We start from the raw sequence: 19,123 nt of genomic DNA, 5'->3' as shown, positions 1-19,123 counted from the left end.
CACTCCTGTGAGCATCACAAGCAATCGCTTTGGGGTGTGATAACTTCAGTTGGCAACGATTACCCCACCAACAGTCAACAATAACATATCCAACAGGAGTGAGGGGGCACAGCCGTGGCTGTTCCGGTTCCACTCACATATTGCCAACTGAGCACGTGACAGCTCCGTGCTGCACAACAACCCAAATGCCCAAGAAACCACCTACAGTTTGAGCAGTGGGCCAAAGTTGCTTTCCCCATCTATTACTCGACCACAATATTGTTGCACCTGGGAGAGAGGGTGCTTCTGTCATGAGTTTTTGTCATCATATTTCATGAGTAAATGCTGAAACACTTGATAGTATATGCACAACTGTCTTGAAATCATTCACAGCACCATGTGTTTTCCTTTTTCACCACGGTACTTGTTTACTGTAAAGCCATTGCATGTTTCCAGTAATAGCCACTGGAGACCATGCGCAATAATATCATGGTGGGGTAATACAAGAGGTGGTGGTGGTACAATGATGCAAGAAATAAATACTTCCTTATAGACACTGCCTCTGGAGTGAGTGTAATTCCCCAAATGGAATGTTTTATGGCTGTCATCCAGATGCTCACAGTAAGCGACATTCATATCATGCAGTTTGGAACTGTCACATGCACTGTGCACCTAACTTTGCATTATAAGGCAGTTTGTGATCACAGAAATTCACAAACTGATCTCAAGTGGGGATTTTCTCTGCCAATTTCACCTCTCACTTGACTCAACACCAAGGATCCTGAGGCAAATCAGCAGGGATCCTTGGGCAAATTCCACCAGCACATTCACGTGCACCTCCAGAGAGTACTATTCCAGTACAACCACTTTTAAGTCCTATTTATGGCATCCACCTGGAACTATTTAATGACAGTCATGACGAAGAGTTATGAGGAAGAAAAAAGCAGAAGGTCAAGCAAGTTACACAATGAGAATTGAGGCCTGCAAGTTTGGGTATGTTTATTTAGCAGAGAACTGGTTGCTGCACAATATTATCTGAGTCAGTTGAAGCAGGAACAGCACTACTGTCTACAAATTCCTGGCATGAAGGAGACAGCACAACTGTGATATCAACAGGTGAAACGTGTGATCTATAAATAATCATCAGACATGACAGAGTACAAAATTAATCATACAATACATATTTTAAAATTTTGGAAAAAATATTTATTGTTTTCAGTGACTTTATGTAACAGATTCATAATTGATTTCAAATTTACAGAAAACTTTAACCCAAAAATTTAAGTGTTAGTAGGTAATGTGACTTTTCACAACAAATGTCATATTCATACTTTCAGGTTCAGAACACTTCATATATGTATCCTCAGAAAGTTTGTTTTGAATAAAAGTCAATGACAATTAATGAAATTTGAATTTTTTTTAAGTTTTTTATGATGGTCATGAAGTACCACTCCACTGACTACACACGTTACAGAAAATGCCTTGGTAATGCTAAGGATATACTAAAAGATACTTTCAGGTTCTTGACCTTACTTATAAATCAATTCCTATTTAAAAAAAAATACATTGTCAATGAAAGTTAACATTAACAACAGTTAGTGGAATCTGATTTTATTTACTTTTTTGTGGGTCTAAAGTAATAACCCCCCCTCTTCCCTTGTCAGTACTTGTTATGGAAAATGCATTGGTATTGCTAAGGTTAACACCATGCCAGGCCATCCATATTTGTATATTGTGTAAAAGATACACTTAGCACAGACACTTGTACAGAAGTCAACACACAAGAAGAGAGAGAAGCCAATGAACACCTCATCCATCATCACCATAAGGGCCCCTTTCGATGTCAGAAATCGAGAACTTCGACACTGACTGGCTGTCTCAGTAAAGCTGTATCTGATGACCCCTCCCACTCTACCATAGCCAGTATCACTGGGACTAAAGAAGGCATGGCAAGCACCATCACTGTGCTTCTTCCTTGTAAGATGGTCCACCTGTGTCTTTGTGTCCTGCCTTGCAGCTGGTCACTGTGTTGCCGATCACTTGCAAGTGCGCGCAGAACACGTGGGTGCCCGGGACCTCTGTTGTCCTCCTCCCGACAGTGTGGCAGTGGGGGTGCTTAGTGGGGGCCTCACCAATGATGACATGAAATATTGTATAAATAAAACTCTTTGACAGCAATATGAGTTCAGCCCTCCCAGAGGTAGGGATATCTTTGTGGCTAGTTGCTCAGAGTTTGCTACAAATAATCGTATTGTGTGAATACATTCTTTGTCTATTCACCAACATTCATGTCTGCTGCAATAACCAGCATCCTATTTCATTCTGCATGCACCCTGCACTGAAATTCCTACAGGCTCATCATTCGGTGCTGAATCAATTCTATGCCAGAGGTCCTAACCATAGTGTCTGGTTCAGCAGGTCTAGAGAATGTGCTGGTTAGAAGAATGGGTGGTCACCATTTATATTAAGGATGGTCAGGACAGCACAGTCTAAATGCTGTCTCACATTACCTTTTTGAAAGATAACAACATGGAGACTCTGAAAATGTGACACAGTCAGTGGTCTTACAATACCAATAATGACTGTTGTGCAAATTACTAGTTTTGGGATGTAGAGCTGATCATTTTGTACACAAAATAGCACTCTGTACCATTACCTAAGCCAAACACCTTGCTGCAGTGGTAATACCGGTTCCTGTCAGATCACCGAAGTTAAGCACTATTGGGCTGGGCCTGCACTTGGATGGGTGACCATCTGGTCTGCTGAGTGCTGTTGGCAAGCAGGGTGCACTCAGCCCATGTGAGGCAAACTGAGGAGCTACTTAATTGAGAAGTAGTGGCTCTACTATCGTAAACTGACATACGACCAGGAGAGTGGTATGCTGATCAGATGCCCCTCCATATCCGCACCCCGTGACACCTGGGGGCTGGGGATGACACGGTGGTCGGTCAGTACCATTCGGCCTTCATTTCCTGTTCAGGAAGAGTTTAGTTTTAATACCATCATGTAAGTCCAAGTAAGAATGGTCAATGATTCTGGCAACATTCCTTGTCACTTCACACTGATATACATCTATTGCGGTGCTTTATACGAATTGATGAGGCTGTAAATACTGTGGTAATGATAACCACAACATGCAGTTCAGATAAAGAAGAATGCACATCACTATAAAGAGCAATCACAGAAGTTGGAGAGACAGATATACACTCCTTTAAATTGAAATAAGAACACCGTGAATTCATTGTCCCAGGAAGGGGAAACTTTATTGACACATTCCTGGGGTCAGATACATCACATGATCACACTGACAGAACCACAGGCACATAGACACAGGCAACAGAACATGCACAATGTCGGCACTAGTACAGTGTATATCCACCTTTCGCAGCAATGCAGGCTGCTATTCTCCCATGGAGACGATCGTAGAGATGCTGGATGTAGTCCTGTGGAACGGCTTGCCATGCCATTTCCACCTGGCGCCTCAGTTGGACCAGCGTTCGTGCTGGACGTGCAGACCGCGTGAGACGACGCTTCATCCAGTCCCAAAAATGCTCAATGGGGGACAGATCCGGAGATCTTGCTGGCGAGGGTAGTTGACTTACACCTTCTAGAGCATGTTTGGTGGCACGGGATACATGCGGACGTGCATTGTTCCCTTGCCGGTCTAGGAATGGTAGAACGATGGGTTCGATGACGGTTTGGATGTACCGTACACTATTCAGTGTCCCCTCGACGATCACCAGTGGTGTACGGCCAGTGTAGGAGATCGCTCCCCACACCATGATGCTGGGTGTTGGCCCTGTGTGCCTCGGTCGTATGCAGTCCTGATTGTGGCGCTCACCTGCACGGCGCCAAACACGCATACGACCATCATTGGCACCAAGGCAGAAGCGACTCTCATCGCTGAAGACGACACGTCTCCATTCGTCCCTCCATTCACGCCTGTCGCGACACCACTGGAGGCGGGCTGCACGATGTTGGGGCGTGAGCGGAAGACGGCCTAACGGTGTGCGGGACCATAGCCCAGCTTCATGGAGACGGTTGCGAATGGTCCTTGCCGATACCCCAGGAGCAACAGTGTCCCCAATTTGCTGGGAAGTGGCGGTGCGGTCCCCTACGGCACTGCGTAGGATCCTACGGTCTTGGCGTGCATCCGTGCGTCGCTGCGGTCCGGTCCCAGGTCGACGGGCACTTGCACCTTCCGCCGACCACTGGCGACAACATCGATGTACTGTGGAGACCTCACGCCCCACGTGTTGAGCAATTCGGCGGTACGTCCACCCGGCCTCCCGGATGCCCACTATACGCCCTCGCTCAAAGTCCGTCAACTGCACATACGGTTCACGTCCACGCTGTCGCGGCATGCTACCAGTGTTAAAGACTGCGATGGAGCTCCGTATGCCACAGCAAACTGGCTGACACTGACGGCGGCGGTGCACAAATGCTGCGCAGCTAGCGCCATTCGACGGCCAACACCGCGGTTCCTGGTGTGTCCGCTGTGCCGTGCGTGTGATCATTGCTTGTACAGCCCTCTCGCAGTGTCCGGAGCAAGTATGGTGGGTCTGACACACCGGTGTCAATGTGTTCTTTTTTCCATTTCCAGGAGTGTAGATACCAGGAAGGTAACTGCAAAGAAATCTTAGGTAATAGAAGAAATTCTTCAACTGTTCAGTGAAAGGAGGAAGCACAAAAATTGTCAGCAGGGAAACAAAGACAAAATGGCTGAAAAAAAAGTGTGAAGAAATTGAAACACAAATGGTTTTCAGATGCACTGATTCAACATATAGATGATTGAAAATAATCTTTGGTGAAATTAAAAACAAAGGTATCAACATTAAGTATGGAAGAATAATATCATTGTTAAATGCAGAGGAGAGAGTGGGTAAGTGTAAAGAGCACACTGAAGGTCTCTAAAAGAGAGAGGAGCTGTCTGATGACATGATAGAAGAAGAAATTGGAGTCAGTATGGAAGATAAAGGGAATCCAGTATTAGAGTGAGAGTATAACAGAGCTTTGGAAGCCTTGCATTCAAATAAGGTGGAAGGCATAGATAAAATTTCCCCAGACATTCGAAAATATTTTTGGGATCTTCAAGTTGGTTAGTAGAATCTATGAGGCTGGAGACATCACAGAGGCCTTTCAGAAGAACACGAAACTCACATTACCAAAGATATCAAGGGCTGATAAATGTCAGAAATGTTGCACAATCAGCTCAACAGCTCATGTATCCCAGTTGGTGATAAGAATATAATGAAATGGAATCAAAAAGAAAGTTGAGGATCTATTAGATGAAGATGTTTGGCTTTAGGAAAGGAAAAAGGCACCAGAAGAGGCAGTTCTGATGTTGTGTGTGATAATGGAGCCAAGACTTAAGAAAAATGTAGGCATCCTCATAGAAATTGTCAAACTAAAAAAAAAGTGTTGGACACTGTAAGACAGTGGAAGATGCTCAAAATTCTCAGAAAAATAGTTGTAAGTTACAGATAGGACACATGACATACAGTATGAACACAAACAAAAAGACAAAAATAAGAATGGGAAACAAAAGACAAAGTGTTCTGATTAGAAAGGGTATAAGACTACATCCCTGTAATCTTTCACTCCTGCTTTTCATTCTATGCACCAAAGAACCAATGATCAAAATAAAAGAATGGCCCAGCTGTGGTACATCTATGTGACTATTCACTGTAGGTTTAAAATATTTTTCATCACTCCTTCTCTTTCTTCCAACAATTCTTCAATTACATTAACATTATTTTGAAATCTTAGCAACATAGAATCACTATTACATGTATATATGCAATCTGAAGCGACAAATGAAGGTGGGGATTCAAACCCACGTCTCATGCTCACTAGTCAGAAGTGTTAACCATGATGCCACCCTGAAACAGTGGCTTTGCACAACTGCATGGACTGCCCTATCATACTTCCCACTTCAGTCTGCCTAATGGGTTTGAATCACAGCCTTGGTACAAATTTTCATTTGTCACCTCAGTCTGCATATATGCATCACAGGTATTTGAGGCTTGAAAAGGTATCGGGAACCATATAGTTTCACTATATTTTACAATTATATGATTCATCTCTACTTGCTAGGGACTGAGCTGTACCCAACAAGCCTTTGAGTTTTCCCTTGTGTTGCAGTTGTGATTGTGTAATGTTTTATTTGAATATTCTTTATTTTGTGTATTATTTTTCCATTTGTATCCTGTCTTGTTAGATTCCTGGTCCTATTTTCTCTTTCTGTATTGTGGTTAGAGCTCTCTTTTGTTTTGCTTGGTCACTCATAATTAGACCTATTTCCATTTTGCCATCTGTGAGGTAATTTGTCTGCTGTGTGTATTTGTTCAAAATATTCTAATAATTTTATCATCATTTCCTAACTGTTGCCAAGGAGCTTCTCCTTTACTGTCCAAAGTTGTCTACCAGTAACAGCTTCTAATAAATGTTCTTCTCTGATAGGGTATTCTAAATATTTTGCTTTAAATGCCATTCAGCATAATCCCCATAGCCACTCCAGTTATTATTACAGTATATCTTAGAACCAAGTAATTCTGAATGTAATTTCTTCTGTGCTCATTCACTCCAGTGCATGGATTTAAACATTGCCTCAAAATAATTGTAATTTGTGAAGTCCCCTAATTGTAGTGTACCCTGTTACGCTGCATCACAATTAAGGTGGCTTACAACAAAATGGTTTTCTTTTGGTCTCACCATACCTCTAGTAACATCTGTTTAAATGCCCCGAGAAACAATACCAGTTTACATTTCCTGATGGAGTGAAAGTTGGAAATCTGTGATTTATTCCTGTGCAACATACAGCATTGCAGCTGTTGTATTGTAACTTATATTTAACTAATCCTCTAATTCTTTTTGTATGTGTCTTCTTGTGCATCCATAGTTTACGTGATTATTATTTGATAAGTCTTGTGTATTATACATTTTCTCCCTCTTTCTGTTTAATGTAGATCCTGTATCTACTTTCACAGTAGTTAGTGAAGACAGTAATGTATCTAATAAATATCAGTTTCTATCTGTTTCCCCACTGCTTGATGGTCCAATGGTAGCTTCTAATTTTTCCAACCATGGTCGCATATTGTTTCTAATTAAAGAATTATTTGTGACTCATTCGTAATTGCTTTTGGTGCCTAACAGTTCATTTTCTAAAGCTCCCCCTTTTTCACTAAACTGTATTGTATCAATTTAGCTATATGTAAATGTTCAAATTGCTCTCCAGTCTTTCTTCCACTAATTCTATATGATCTTGTAGTCTATAGCTTAAATACTAATTCCATTCTTTTTTCTAGTATGTCTGTCCTTCCATTTAAATGGAAACCTAAACCCAGTATTGTTGTATTCATTTGCGAAACTTTTCCATCCATTTATGTTGACTGATTCAAAATTGACTGCTTCAGTTCTGTTGAATGCTGTGCAATCACTTGAATAATTGCCTCTAAAGAAATATTTCTCTTTAATAAAGCTGTTACAACAGTCTCATAATGAATCATAAAGAAAAAAGTTGCAATTGATAATGTAAAACATTACTAATAATAAATCAAAAGGTTTTCCTTGTATTTTTCTGTAATGTAGTAAATTCCCTGAACAAGTTTTCTTTCTAAATGGAATATTGTTTTACAAAACAATTTATAGCTGGGTGGTCACTTAACCAGTTCACTTTGTCAACTGACAAAATCAACTGTACATAAGACATCACGTCACAGGATATCATATCTTAAAGGTGCAGCACCTTCCAGGTTTTAATACTGCGGACACTACTGGGGAGTTTGTTGTGAAGCATCAACTGCATCCCATCATCTATCAATATCACACACTCTCTCTCTGCTGCTGCTGCTATGTGTCTTCTACGTCACCTTGTAGTTAGCTGCTGTGTGATGACTGCTACAGTGTGTCTGGTTGTGTAATATGAAAACTGCTTATTTCAAGTTATGGGTTCTCAATCATTGTTAAATTTGGTAGACCATGGCCACTGCCAACTCTGTCACCTCATTCTTGTCACACCCTGAGATTATTTGATGTTTTAGTGCATGCAAAACTCATGTATTACTTTCAGCATGCATATTTTGGTTGAATTTTGCTTGAGAACAATTTTGATTTTCTTCAAAGTGTTGAAAATCTTCTTGACATTTTATATTTACTGTCTAAAGTTGTTGGATAATGTTTAATAATGTGTTTATCTCCTTGCTGATTCACTTGACTACAGACTGTCGAACAATATTGGAAAAAAAAAAAATACTTGAAAAAGGAATGCATTCTGAAAGCTAACCAAGCTCTTTTGGCAAGTCATCTCTTTTATTCCTAAATATTTCATAATGACATAGTACACCTATTTATCTATACTTCTGATACCTGAATATCATTTCTGATTTGTTCAGAACAGTTCAATATGGGTTTGGGTAAGATTAAGGGTTAAACTTTAGACTGTGAACTAGGTATAATCCCATTCCATTATTCTTGTGGCTGTGTCCGGTCAACTTCTGACTGGGTCCTTTAACAGTATATTTGCATCATCAACAAATATGACAGTTTTTGAAGAGTTCTACATTCTCCCTACAGTTCATTTATGTAGACCAAGAACAGGAGCAGGTCTATCACTGAACCGTGAGTCTCATCATATTTAATGTTTCCATATTCTGAATTTATTCCATTTTTGGTAAATCATTTGCTTATGTGACCCTCTGTTTTCAGTTGTTAAATAAGAATCCATAAATGCAAAGAGAAGATCTTTAATGACATACCATTTTACTTTTCCTAGTAAAATGGAAATGAGCGTTTGGCGTCATTGGCCGGGAGGCCCCTCGCGGGGCAGGTCCGGCCGCCATATCGCAGGTCTTATTACATTCGGCGCCACATTGGGCGACCTGCACGCCGGATGGGGATGAAATGATGATGAACACAACACAACACCCAGTCCCTGAGCGGAGAAAATCTCCGACCCAGCCGGGAATCAAACCCGGGCCCAGAGGACGGCAATCCGTCACGCTGACCACTCAGCTACTGGGGCGGACTCCTAGTAAAATGATCTACACCAAGAATTTTGCAGGAACAAAGATAAATCAAAGTGGATAATTGTTCTAGTACAGCTGACTTGATGAGATGATGCACTGCTTCCTCATTTGAGAATCCTCTACAGCAGGCAAACTGAACATTTTTAAAGATTATTTTCAGAAAGATAGTGCAGTATTCTATCATCAGCTACCTTCTCAAAAATGTTGAGAATATAGAGAAGACAAATTTGCATCCTTAAACAGAGTTCAGTTGCTTAACTACACTTTTATAAATGGATGTTACTATTGAGTGCTTCAGTCTTTCAGGAAATACCTTGGCTCATGGACTAGCTGCAAAGGCAACTCAAAGATGGTCCTACCAGGTCAGCACAGAAGTGTAGTGCTTAGATTGAAATACTGCCATAGCCAGAAAATGGACTGCTTTTCAATGATCTAATGATTTTTATGGTCTCTCTAACACATGATTCCACAAAACTTGTCTGGGAGTGGAATCTGTAATACCAGTCTAAGTTAATCTAATGGATCTACCTTTCATGGATCATTTTGCCCTGTGTTTTCAGCTACTGTTTGGAAGAATCATTCAGTATCAATCTTTTGTGGCCTTTAGTATGTAGATTGGTTGTATGTAGCTTCCCCTGTTAGTCTATCCAGTAAAACTCTCTCCATCGCTGAACAGCTACTGCAGCCTACATCCATTTGGACCTGCTTACTGCATTCATCATTTTGTATTGCTCTACAATTTTTATTCCACATATTTCATTACCAAACTGAAAAATCGATGATGACTCAGAATGTGTCCTATTAACTGATCCCTTCCCTTAATCAAGTTATGCCATAAATTTCTTTTTTCCCCAGTCTAATCAGTGTCTTGTCATTAGTTACTTAATCTCTCCATCTAATCATCAACATTCTTCTGTTGTACCATCTTTCTAAAACTTCTTTTCTATTCTTTTATGAACTGTTTATGATCCAAATATCACTTCTGTGAAAGGCTATACTCCACATAAATACCTTCAGAAATGACTTCTTCTTAACATCTAAATTTATGTTGTATGTTAACAAATTATTATTTTCCTTTTTGCAAATTTTTTCTTGCTATAGCCAGTCAGAATTTTGTATCCACTCTCTTTGACGATTGTCAGTTATTTTCCTGCACAAATAATATACCTCATCTACTGCTTTTTGTGTCTCATTTCCTAGCCAAATTCCCTCAGTACTACCTGATATAATTTGAGTGTATTCCATTACCCTTATCTTACTTCTGTGGATGCTCATCTTAAAACCTCTATTCAAGGCACTATCCATTCCATAAACTGCTCTTACAAGTTCTTTGCCATCTCTGATGAAATTTCAGAGTCATTGACACATCTCAGAATTTTTATTTCTCCTTGAAGAACTTTAAATGCGTTTCCAAATATCTTCTTGGTTTCCTTTACTGCTAGCTCAATGTATAGATTGAATAACATCAGGGATAGGCTACAACCCTGTCTGATCCCCTTCTGAACTACTATTTGCCTTTCATATCCTTTGACTTTTATAACAGCAGCTTGGTTTCCACGCAAATTGCAAATAAGCTTTTGGTCTCTTGTGTTTTATCTCCACTACTGTCAAAATTTCAAAGAACATATTCCAGCCAACATTGCCAAAATCTATAATTAATGAAAATTTCTTCAACCTATTTCCTAATATAAATAATAGTATCAGTACTGCCTCATGTGTTACTACATTTCTCCATAACCCAAAGTGATCTTCCTTGAGGTCAGCTTCTATCAGTTTTTTCCATTTTTCTGTAAACAATGTGTGTCATTATTTTGTAACCATCACTTATCAAACCGATGGATTGATAATATTATCACCTGTCGCCACCTGCTTTCTTTAGAACTAGAATTATTACATTCTCCATGTAGTTGATGAGTATTTTACCTATCTCATGTATCTTGTACACTAAATGGAGTAGTTTTGTTGTGGCTGATTCTTCCAAGAATCCTAGTAACTTTGCATGAATGTTGTCTACACCATGGTTCTTGGTGTTGTTTCATTGCTCTGTTAAGTTCTTCACATGGTGTAAATATGTAAGCAAAAATTCTTACAGGTGTAAATAATGTAAGGACAAAGAGAAATCACTCATCAAACTGCAGAGGCATTGAGCTATCAAAAAGACACACACAATAGAGGATAAAACTTTGCTAGTTTTTGGAAGAAATCCTTTCATTAGTTAGAGGACAAAAACACACCACACACACACACACACACACACACACACACACACACACACGTGCACCTACACTGTGCCAGCTGGACACAGTAGAGGGAGAAAGAGGAGGAACCAGGAGGAGGATTGGGGCTGGGTAACTAGCAGCCTGGAGGGTGACAGCAGGCATGCAGGACAGGAATGTGGGCGGGAGAGGTGGCAGGTGTACAGGCTCTGCATGTAACACAGGGTGCTGGAACTGGTGAGGTGTAGTGCACGATAAAGATGATGTCAAAGCATGGTGGGACTGGGTGACAGGATAGACAAAGGGGCTGTGTGGGACCAATCCACCAGCAACAAACTGCTCCCTATGGACTGGCCACCCTAAGGTCGCATATCTGCAACCTAGCCGAGATCCTCCCCTCTCAAAAAGCAGTATTCTGTTATCCCACTCAACATACACAACATCCTAGTCCATTGCTATGTGACTCTCACTCTCATATTCTTGCCACATGGTTCATATCTGTGGAGGAGATCCTAGTGCAAGACCTGCCCATTTCAACCACCCAGGAAACCTTATTACAGTCCTGTCATAGGCTTATCCTCCCATCAGAGACAGGGCCTCCTACAAAAGCAGCCGTGTACCAGCCCCACTGCAATCACAGCAAAGGATTTCATGTGGGCACATCCACCACCCACTGTCACCGGAATTGCCACTGCCAAACTGTGGCTGAGAACAAAGTTGACCATGCTGTGGCAAAATTCCATGCTGAGTACACCACGAGTACTAATGCCATCTAGATCATTCCCTCCAGCACAGATTTTCTGAACTATGTAGCAGAGAGTTATAATTGCAACACATCCTTCACTCCCATAATCCTCCTAGCCTTAATTTCCGCTAACCCACTGTCTCCATACCCTTTACCAGAGAGTTTTCCCTTCTCCCTCCTCTGTCCTGTCACTGTCACCTTCTCGTAATCCATGCCTCCATGCCATCTTCATCAAGTACTGCACCCCTTCCCCTGTGGTACCCATGTGTCACATGCCTAGCCTGTGCACCTGCCACCCCTCTCTCCTGCTTTTGTGTCCTGCATACTGCTGTTCTCTCCAAGACGCTAGCTACCCACCTGCAGCCCCTCCTTCTGCTTCTTTCAACTCCGTCTCTGCTCTAACCATCTCCCCCCCCCCCCCCCCCCCTATCGCAACATAAGCCCATGCAAGTGTGTGTTTCTCTGTGTGTGATCTTTGGGTGTGTATTTATACTATAATTCACCAAAGGAATTCTTCCGAAAGCTAGCAGAGTTTTAGTTCCTTTTGTTTGTCTGTTGATGACCCAATGCTAATGCTGTTTTGGTGAGTCTTTCCACAGAATCACGTCACCCACCTCATATTCATTTATTTGTTCTCTCCTTTCTACAATGCTTCAGGTTCATTTCCTTACATCCTTTCAGCTTGCCCTTCTTTGCTTACCACTCGGCTTGCCGTACAAATCCATGATATTCGTACAGCTGTTTCTCTTTTCTCCAAAGGTCTCTTCAATTTTCTTACAGGTGGCATTTATCATTCCCCTCGTTATGCAGATTTCTACAGTCTTCCATTTTGTCTTCTAGCCATTCCTGTTTAGTCATTTAGCGCACTCCGTAAATCTAATTTTTTTGACACCTGTATTTCATTTCACCTGCTTCATTTACTGAATTTTCATATTTTACCCAGTCTTCAATTGAATTCAATATCTCATTTGTTATCCAAACATCTCTACAATGCCTCACCTTTTTACTTATTTGATCCTGTGCCATGTTCACTATTTCATCACTTAAAGCTACCCATTCATCTTCTATTATACTCTTCCACTATTTCAGCCAACTGTTATCTAATGCTCCCACTGAAGCTCTTAGAAACCTCTTTCTTTCAATTTATCCAGTTCCCGCCTCCTTAAGTTCTGCAGTTTTTTCAGTTTAACCTGCAGTTCATAACCAATAACTTACGTCTGGAGTCCATATCTGCCCATGGAAATGTTTTGTAGTTTAAAATATACTTTCAAAATCTCTATCTTACCATTATATAGTCTATCTGAAATTGTCCATTTTTCCCTTGGTTTTCCTTTGGTATTTTTTGGTGTGTAGTACATAACTTTTGTCTTTTTGATTAAATACTGAAGAATTTTGCTATATTGTTTGTGGTGTGTTCTGAAGTTCAAGATGTTCAGTGTGTGAATTCCTAAGGGGCCAAACTGCTCAGGTCATCAGTCCCTAGACTTACACACTATTAAAACTAACTTACGCTAAGAACAACACACACACCCATGCTCAGGGAGGACTCGAACCTCCGGCGGGAGGGTCTGCGCAATACGTGATGTGGTGCCTCAAACAGCACGGTCACTCAGTGTGGCCTATTTGAAGTATTCCATTAGACCTATCCCTCTGCATTTCATAAAGCTCTCTCTTGCTAATATAAGTTACTTTGGTCCCAGATGTTTCTTGTCATTTTTCTTCTCTTCTGCAGTATTTGCTTTTTTTTGTAAAACAAAACTGCAATAAAGATGTAAGAATATTTTACAGAAAAAAATTAAAATTTGTCATTGACTGTGTGTCATTACTCCACCTTGTTAATTCTATCTCAAAAGTGTAACTGAGTCAACTTGTACCATTCTCTGAAATTTTATTTTTCCTTTTTTAGTTAAACCTGATAGATGGGGATGCTTTATTGCTGCCATTTGACCATCACGATCAGATGAACCATTTATTATGGGGCTCATATCTATTTCATTAAAGAGAGACATTAAAAATCATTGAAGTACCATATCCTTCAGTCCTGTGAGGTCAAAATGAAGATGGACATCAGAAACTGTAGGTGCCCTCAATCAGGACAATCTGAGATGAAGTCAGTATTGAAATCTCCATGCATTACTTCATGGGTATTTAGATCAAGTGTTACTAGTAACCTCCCTGCTTGCTTAATGATGTTTAAGATGTTTCCTGCTAGGGACTATAGACAGTCAGAACTGCTGTCTTGTGTGTTAACCAGTCTGTTACTGAAGGACAGCACTCAAGGACCTGTTCAATTCAGTACTCACCGAATCTATGGCCTAGTGCTTTATTACACTTTTTTATACGCTGAGGTGACAAAAGTTATGGGGTATCTTTTAACATCATGGTGGACCTCTGTTTGTATTGCATAGCACAGCAGCTGAACATGCATGGACTTATAATGCTGTAGAAAGTCCCCTGCAGAAATATTGAGACTTCTGCCTCTATAGCTGTTCATAAATGCGAAAGTGTTGCCATGCAGGATTTTGTGCAAAACCTGACCTCTCAATTATGTCCCATAAATGTTCGATGGGATTCATGTCAGGTGATCTGGGTGGCCAAATCGTTTCACGTCAAACTGTCAGAATGTTCCTCAACGCAATCATGAACAACTATGACCCAGTGACATGTCACACTGTCATCCATAAAAATTCCATTGTTGTTTATAAACAAAACATGATGTTCATGAATGGCTACAGATGGTCTCCAGTTAGCTGAACATAACCATTTCCAGTCAATCGTCAGTTCACTTGGACCAGAGGACCCAGTCCATTCCATGTAAACACAGCTACCCACCAGGTTGCACCAGTGCTTTGCTGGCAACTTAGGTCTATGGCTTTGTGGTGTCTGTGCCAGACTTGAACCCTACCATCAATACTTACCAACTGAAATCAGGACTCATCTGACCAGGCAACTGTTTTCCAGTCATATAGGGTCAATAGATATGGTCATAAGCTCAGGAGAGGTGCTGCAGGCGAAGTTGTGCTGTCAGCAAAGGCACTCGTGTTGGTTGTCTGCTTCCATAGCCCATTAATGCCAAATTTCACCACACTGTCCTAACATATACATTCGTTGTACATCCCACATTGAGATTCTGCAGGTATTCATACAGCATTAATTGTCTTTTAGCACTGCCAACTCTACACAAACACCACTGCTCTCATCGTTAAGTTAAGGGCCATTGGTCATGGGCATTGTCTGTGGTGAGAGGTAATGGCATGAAATTTGGTGTTCTCAGCACACTGTGAATCTCAGGATATTTAAGTCTCTAGTGATTTCCAAAATGGAATGTCCAATGCACCTAGCTTCAACTGCTATTCCACATTCTAAATCTGATAATTGCTGTTGTGTGGCCATAATCTCAACAGAAACCTTTCACTTGAATCACCTGAGTACAAATGTCAGTTCCACCACCATGTTGTCATTTTATACCTTGTCTATTTCATACTACTGCCATCTGTATATGTGCATATCACTATCCCGTGACTTTTGTCACCTCAATGTATGCTGACTCTCACCCGTTTCTCATTACATTTCTACAATAAAGTGATACTAACTGATTTGACATCAAAATGATGTTTTCTTATGGTTACCACATCTGTGGAAAATTTCTGTAGGTTTTTCAATAACCAGTATTATTATAAGAAGCTTATTTTTCCTTTTTAAAAATTTGAAATGTTTTGATTAAACATTCTAAATCTATCATGACTGTTTCTCTCTGTATTGTCCAAACTGCTGTTGTTTTGTTGTTTTGTTTCTGCAATGATTGTTGCAACTGTGTCTGTAGCTATTTCACTGCTGTTTCTGAAAGAAACAGTTATCCAGAAAAATACTTAGTGAAAAAATTGGATATCATTTAAGAATACATTCAATAATATTTTCTACTGTTTTTCAACATATTTTTCCTCTAGCGAGTTGCCCAAAAAAAAAATCACTGTCCCTGAAAACTCACCAGTTCACTTACTTAACACCAGACATAAGAATGAGACACAGCATAATTTAAAAAATCTGTTTTCTGGGTCAGAGAGGAGCTAAGTATGCTGCTGCAAACATTTTCAGCCTTCTTACCAGTGAGCATAAGTACTTAAAGAATGGTGAATTCCTTTTAAAACGTATTATGCCAATTTATCTTGAAACACTTATTCCATCTGTTGAGGAATTTGTGTATGAGAACTTACCAAAGAAAAGATACAGCTAAATAGTTTCATAGTTGCAAATGTTAATACAAGGAATTTTATGTAGATCATGTTATAGGCATTCAAACACCATGTAGTGTGTGTGTTTTTTTATTTTACGTTGAATCTCTGAACTGATTATCATGTAGTATAACAACTATGCCTAAACTGTTTTGAAAATTTCACTACTGAAAAGTGGAGATAATAATTTGTCAAATGTTGATTTAAGTATTTTATGCAGATCATGTTCTTTTCAGTCAGACATTTTTATTGTATATAGTATCACTTAATTGATTTCCTCTACAATGATGACAAACTATGGCCATCAAACTGTTCTGAACATGTCCTATTTGAAGAGGAAAGATAATAATCATTTATTATTTTCTTCTAGTACTGTAGTATCCATTGAGCAGTAACTGAATTATCTAAATATGTGTAATCATTATCTTAATGTGGTCCACATCCATGGCAAATTCATCCCTGCATAAATGCAGGGGACATTAAGAAATAAGTAAATAGACTCAGGTATAGTCCCTGCTGTGTAGGGTGTGTCCATGCAAAAGGAGATGCATTAATTGCACCCATATGTGAACATAATTGTGGATCCAGCTTTGATCATTTGAGTATTTTAAACTATGAGTAACATAAACATCAAGAGAAAAAGGAAAAAAGAAAGAAGATTTAGAAAAATTAAGTGGGAGAAGAGAGAGTAGATACTGCTCTGACAGATATAACATTTATAAATAACACTTACTTATTAACCGTGGCAGGAAATCCTTGTAAGCTATGTGTTGATACTCAGCAATAACAATCCTGCGAGCCTCTTGATATAGCCTCTCATCATCCCAGTGTGGGTTCACAGCAGACAACTGGTCAGCCACTCGGTTGTGTTCTCGCACAAACAAAATTGTCTCCATGGCTACGAGTGGGTTCTGGTTCACACGGTCATCACCTGGACAAACAGTTCCATCATAGAAGTTAGTCACTGTGGTTTGTGGCCACATGTAATCATATTCAGTCTAAAGAAACTAATTTTGTCACACAACTCTCTCTCTCTCTCTCTCTCTCTCTCTCTCTCTCTCTCTCTCTCTCTCTCTCACACACACACACACACACACTCACACACACACACAAAATGCCTCTGTTTTTCTGTGAACTTTCCTATTATAACTATATCATATTTTGTAAAATCTCCAAATGTGATAGAACAAAACATACATAATTTTCAGAATCAGCTTTACAAGTTGATTGTAGAGCACATATATTTGAGAAATCATCTGTTAAAAAGTTTAAATGTGGATGTTTGTGATATCTGAGTATTGCATGATTGGGTTTGCTTTTGTAGGTGACAATCTTACAATCCCTCTTTGTTCAACTGTTCTTCCAAGTCCTCTGCAATTTCTGACAGAATTACAATGTAATCAGCAAGCCTCAATTTTTTATTTTGTCTCTGCGAACTTTAATTACCTTTTCATGGTTTTCTTTGGTTTCTTTCACAGCCTGATCAATATATGGATTAAATAATCTTGGTGATAGGGTACAGCACTGTTCCACTCCCTTCTCAACTACTTTCATATTCTTCACCTCTTATAACTGCAGTTTGGTTTATGTACAAGTTGTGGGCAACCTTTTGTATCTATTCTATCCCTGCTACTTCCAGAATTTCAAAATGTGTACACTGGGCATGCAGATTTACTGTATGATTAAATGATGATGGCATCCTCTTGGGTAAAATATTCCGGAGGTAAAATAGTCCCACATTTGGATCTCTGGGTGGGGATTACTCAGGAGGACGTCATTATCAGGAGAAAGAAAACTGGCATTCTACGGATAGGAGCATGGAATGTCAGACCCCTTAATCAGGCAGGTAGGTTAGAAAATTTAAAAAGGGAAATGGATAGGTTAAAGTTAGATATAGTGGGAATTAGTGAAGTTCGGTGGCAGGAGGAACAAGACTTTTGGTCAGGTGAATACAGGGTTATAAACACAAAATCAAATAGGGGTAATGTAGTAGGTTTAATAATGAACAGGAAAATAGGAGTGCAAGTAAGCTACTACAAACAGCATAGTGAATGCATTATTGTGGTCAAGATAGACACGAAGCCCAAGCCTACTACAGCAGTACAAGTTTATACGCCAACTAGCTCTGCAGATGATGAAGAAATTGATGAAATGTATGATGAAATAAAAGAAATTATTCAGGTAGTGAAGGGAGATGAAAATTTAATAGTGACAGTAGGAAAAGGAAGAGAAGGAAACATAGTAGGAGAATATGGATTAGGGCTAAGAAATGAAAGAGGAAGCCGCCTGGTAGAATTTTGCACAGAGCATAACTTAATCATAGCTAACACTTGGTTCAAGAATCATGAAAGAAGGTTGTATACATGGAAGAACCCTGGAGATACTAGAAGGTATCAGATAGATTATATAATGGTAAGACAGAGATTTAGGAACCAGGTTTTAAATTGTAAGACATTTCCAGGGGCAGATGTAGATTCTGACCACAATCTATTGGTTATGAACTGTAGATTAAAACTGAAGAAACTGCAAAAAGGTGGGAATTTAAGGAGATGGGACCTGGATAAACTGAAAGAACCAGAGGTTGTACAGAGTTTCAGGGAGAGCATAAGGGAACAATTGACAGGAATGGGGGAAAGAAATACAGTAGAAGAAGAATGGGTAGCTTTGAGGGATCAAATAGTGAAGGCAGCAGAGGATCAATAGGTAAAAAGACGAGGGCTAGTAGAAACCCTTGGGTAACAGAAGATATACTGAATTTAATTGATGAAAGGAGAAAATACAAAAATGCAGTAAGTGAATCAGGCAAAAAGGAATAAAAACGTCTCAAAAATAAGATCGACAGGAAGTGCAAAATGTATAAGCAGGGATGGCTAGACGACAAATGTAAGGATTTAGAGGCTTATCTCACGAGGGACAAGATAGATA

The 19,123-nt window shown here is 39.9% G+C and overlaps 1 protein-coding gene across 1 annotated transcript in view; it reads right to left on the bottom strand.

The window, feature by feature from the left end:
- Positions 1-19,123, bottom strand: part of LOC124716866 (peroxidase-like) — a 101,888-nt gene that overhangs the window by 27,717 nt on the left and 55,048 nt on the right. Inside the window, exon 6 of the mRNA XM_047243419.1 lies at positions 16,932-17,129. Coding sequence (XP_047099375.1) covers positions 16,932-17,129 — 198 coding nt within the window. The remainder of the gene's footprint in view (positions 1-16,931; positions 17,130-19,123) is intronic.

The sequence above is a fragment of the Schistocerca piceifrons genome, chromosome 9 (genome assembly GCF_021461385.2).
Source record: "Schistocerca piceifrons isolate TAMUIC-IGC-003096 chromosome 9, iqSchPice1.1, whole genome shotgun sequence".
Classification (NCBI taxonomy): Eukaryota; Metazoa; Arthropoda; class Insecta; order Orthoptera; family Acrididae; genus Schistocerca; species Schistocerca piceifrons.
This window is presented reverse-complemented; position numbering and strand designations above follow the sequence as displayed.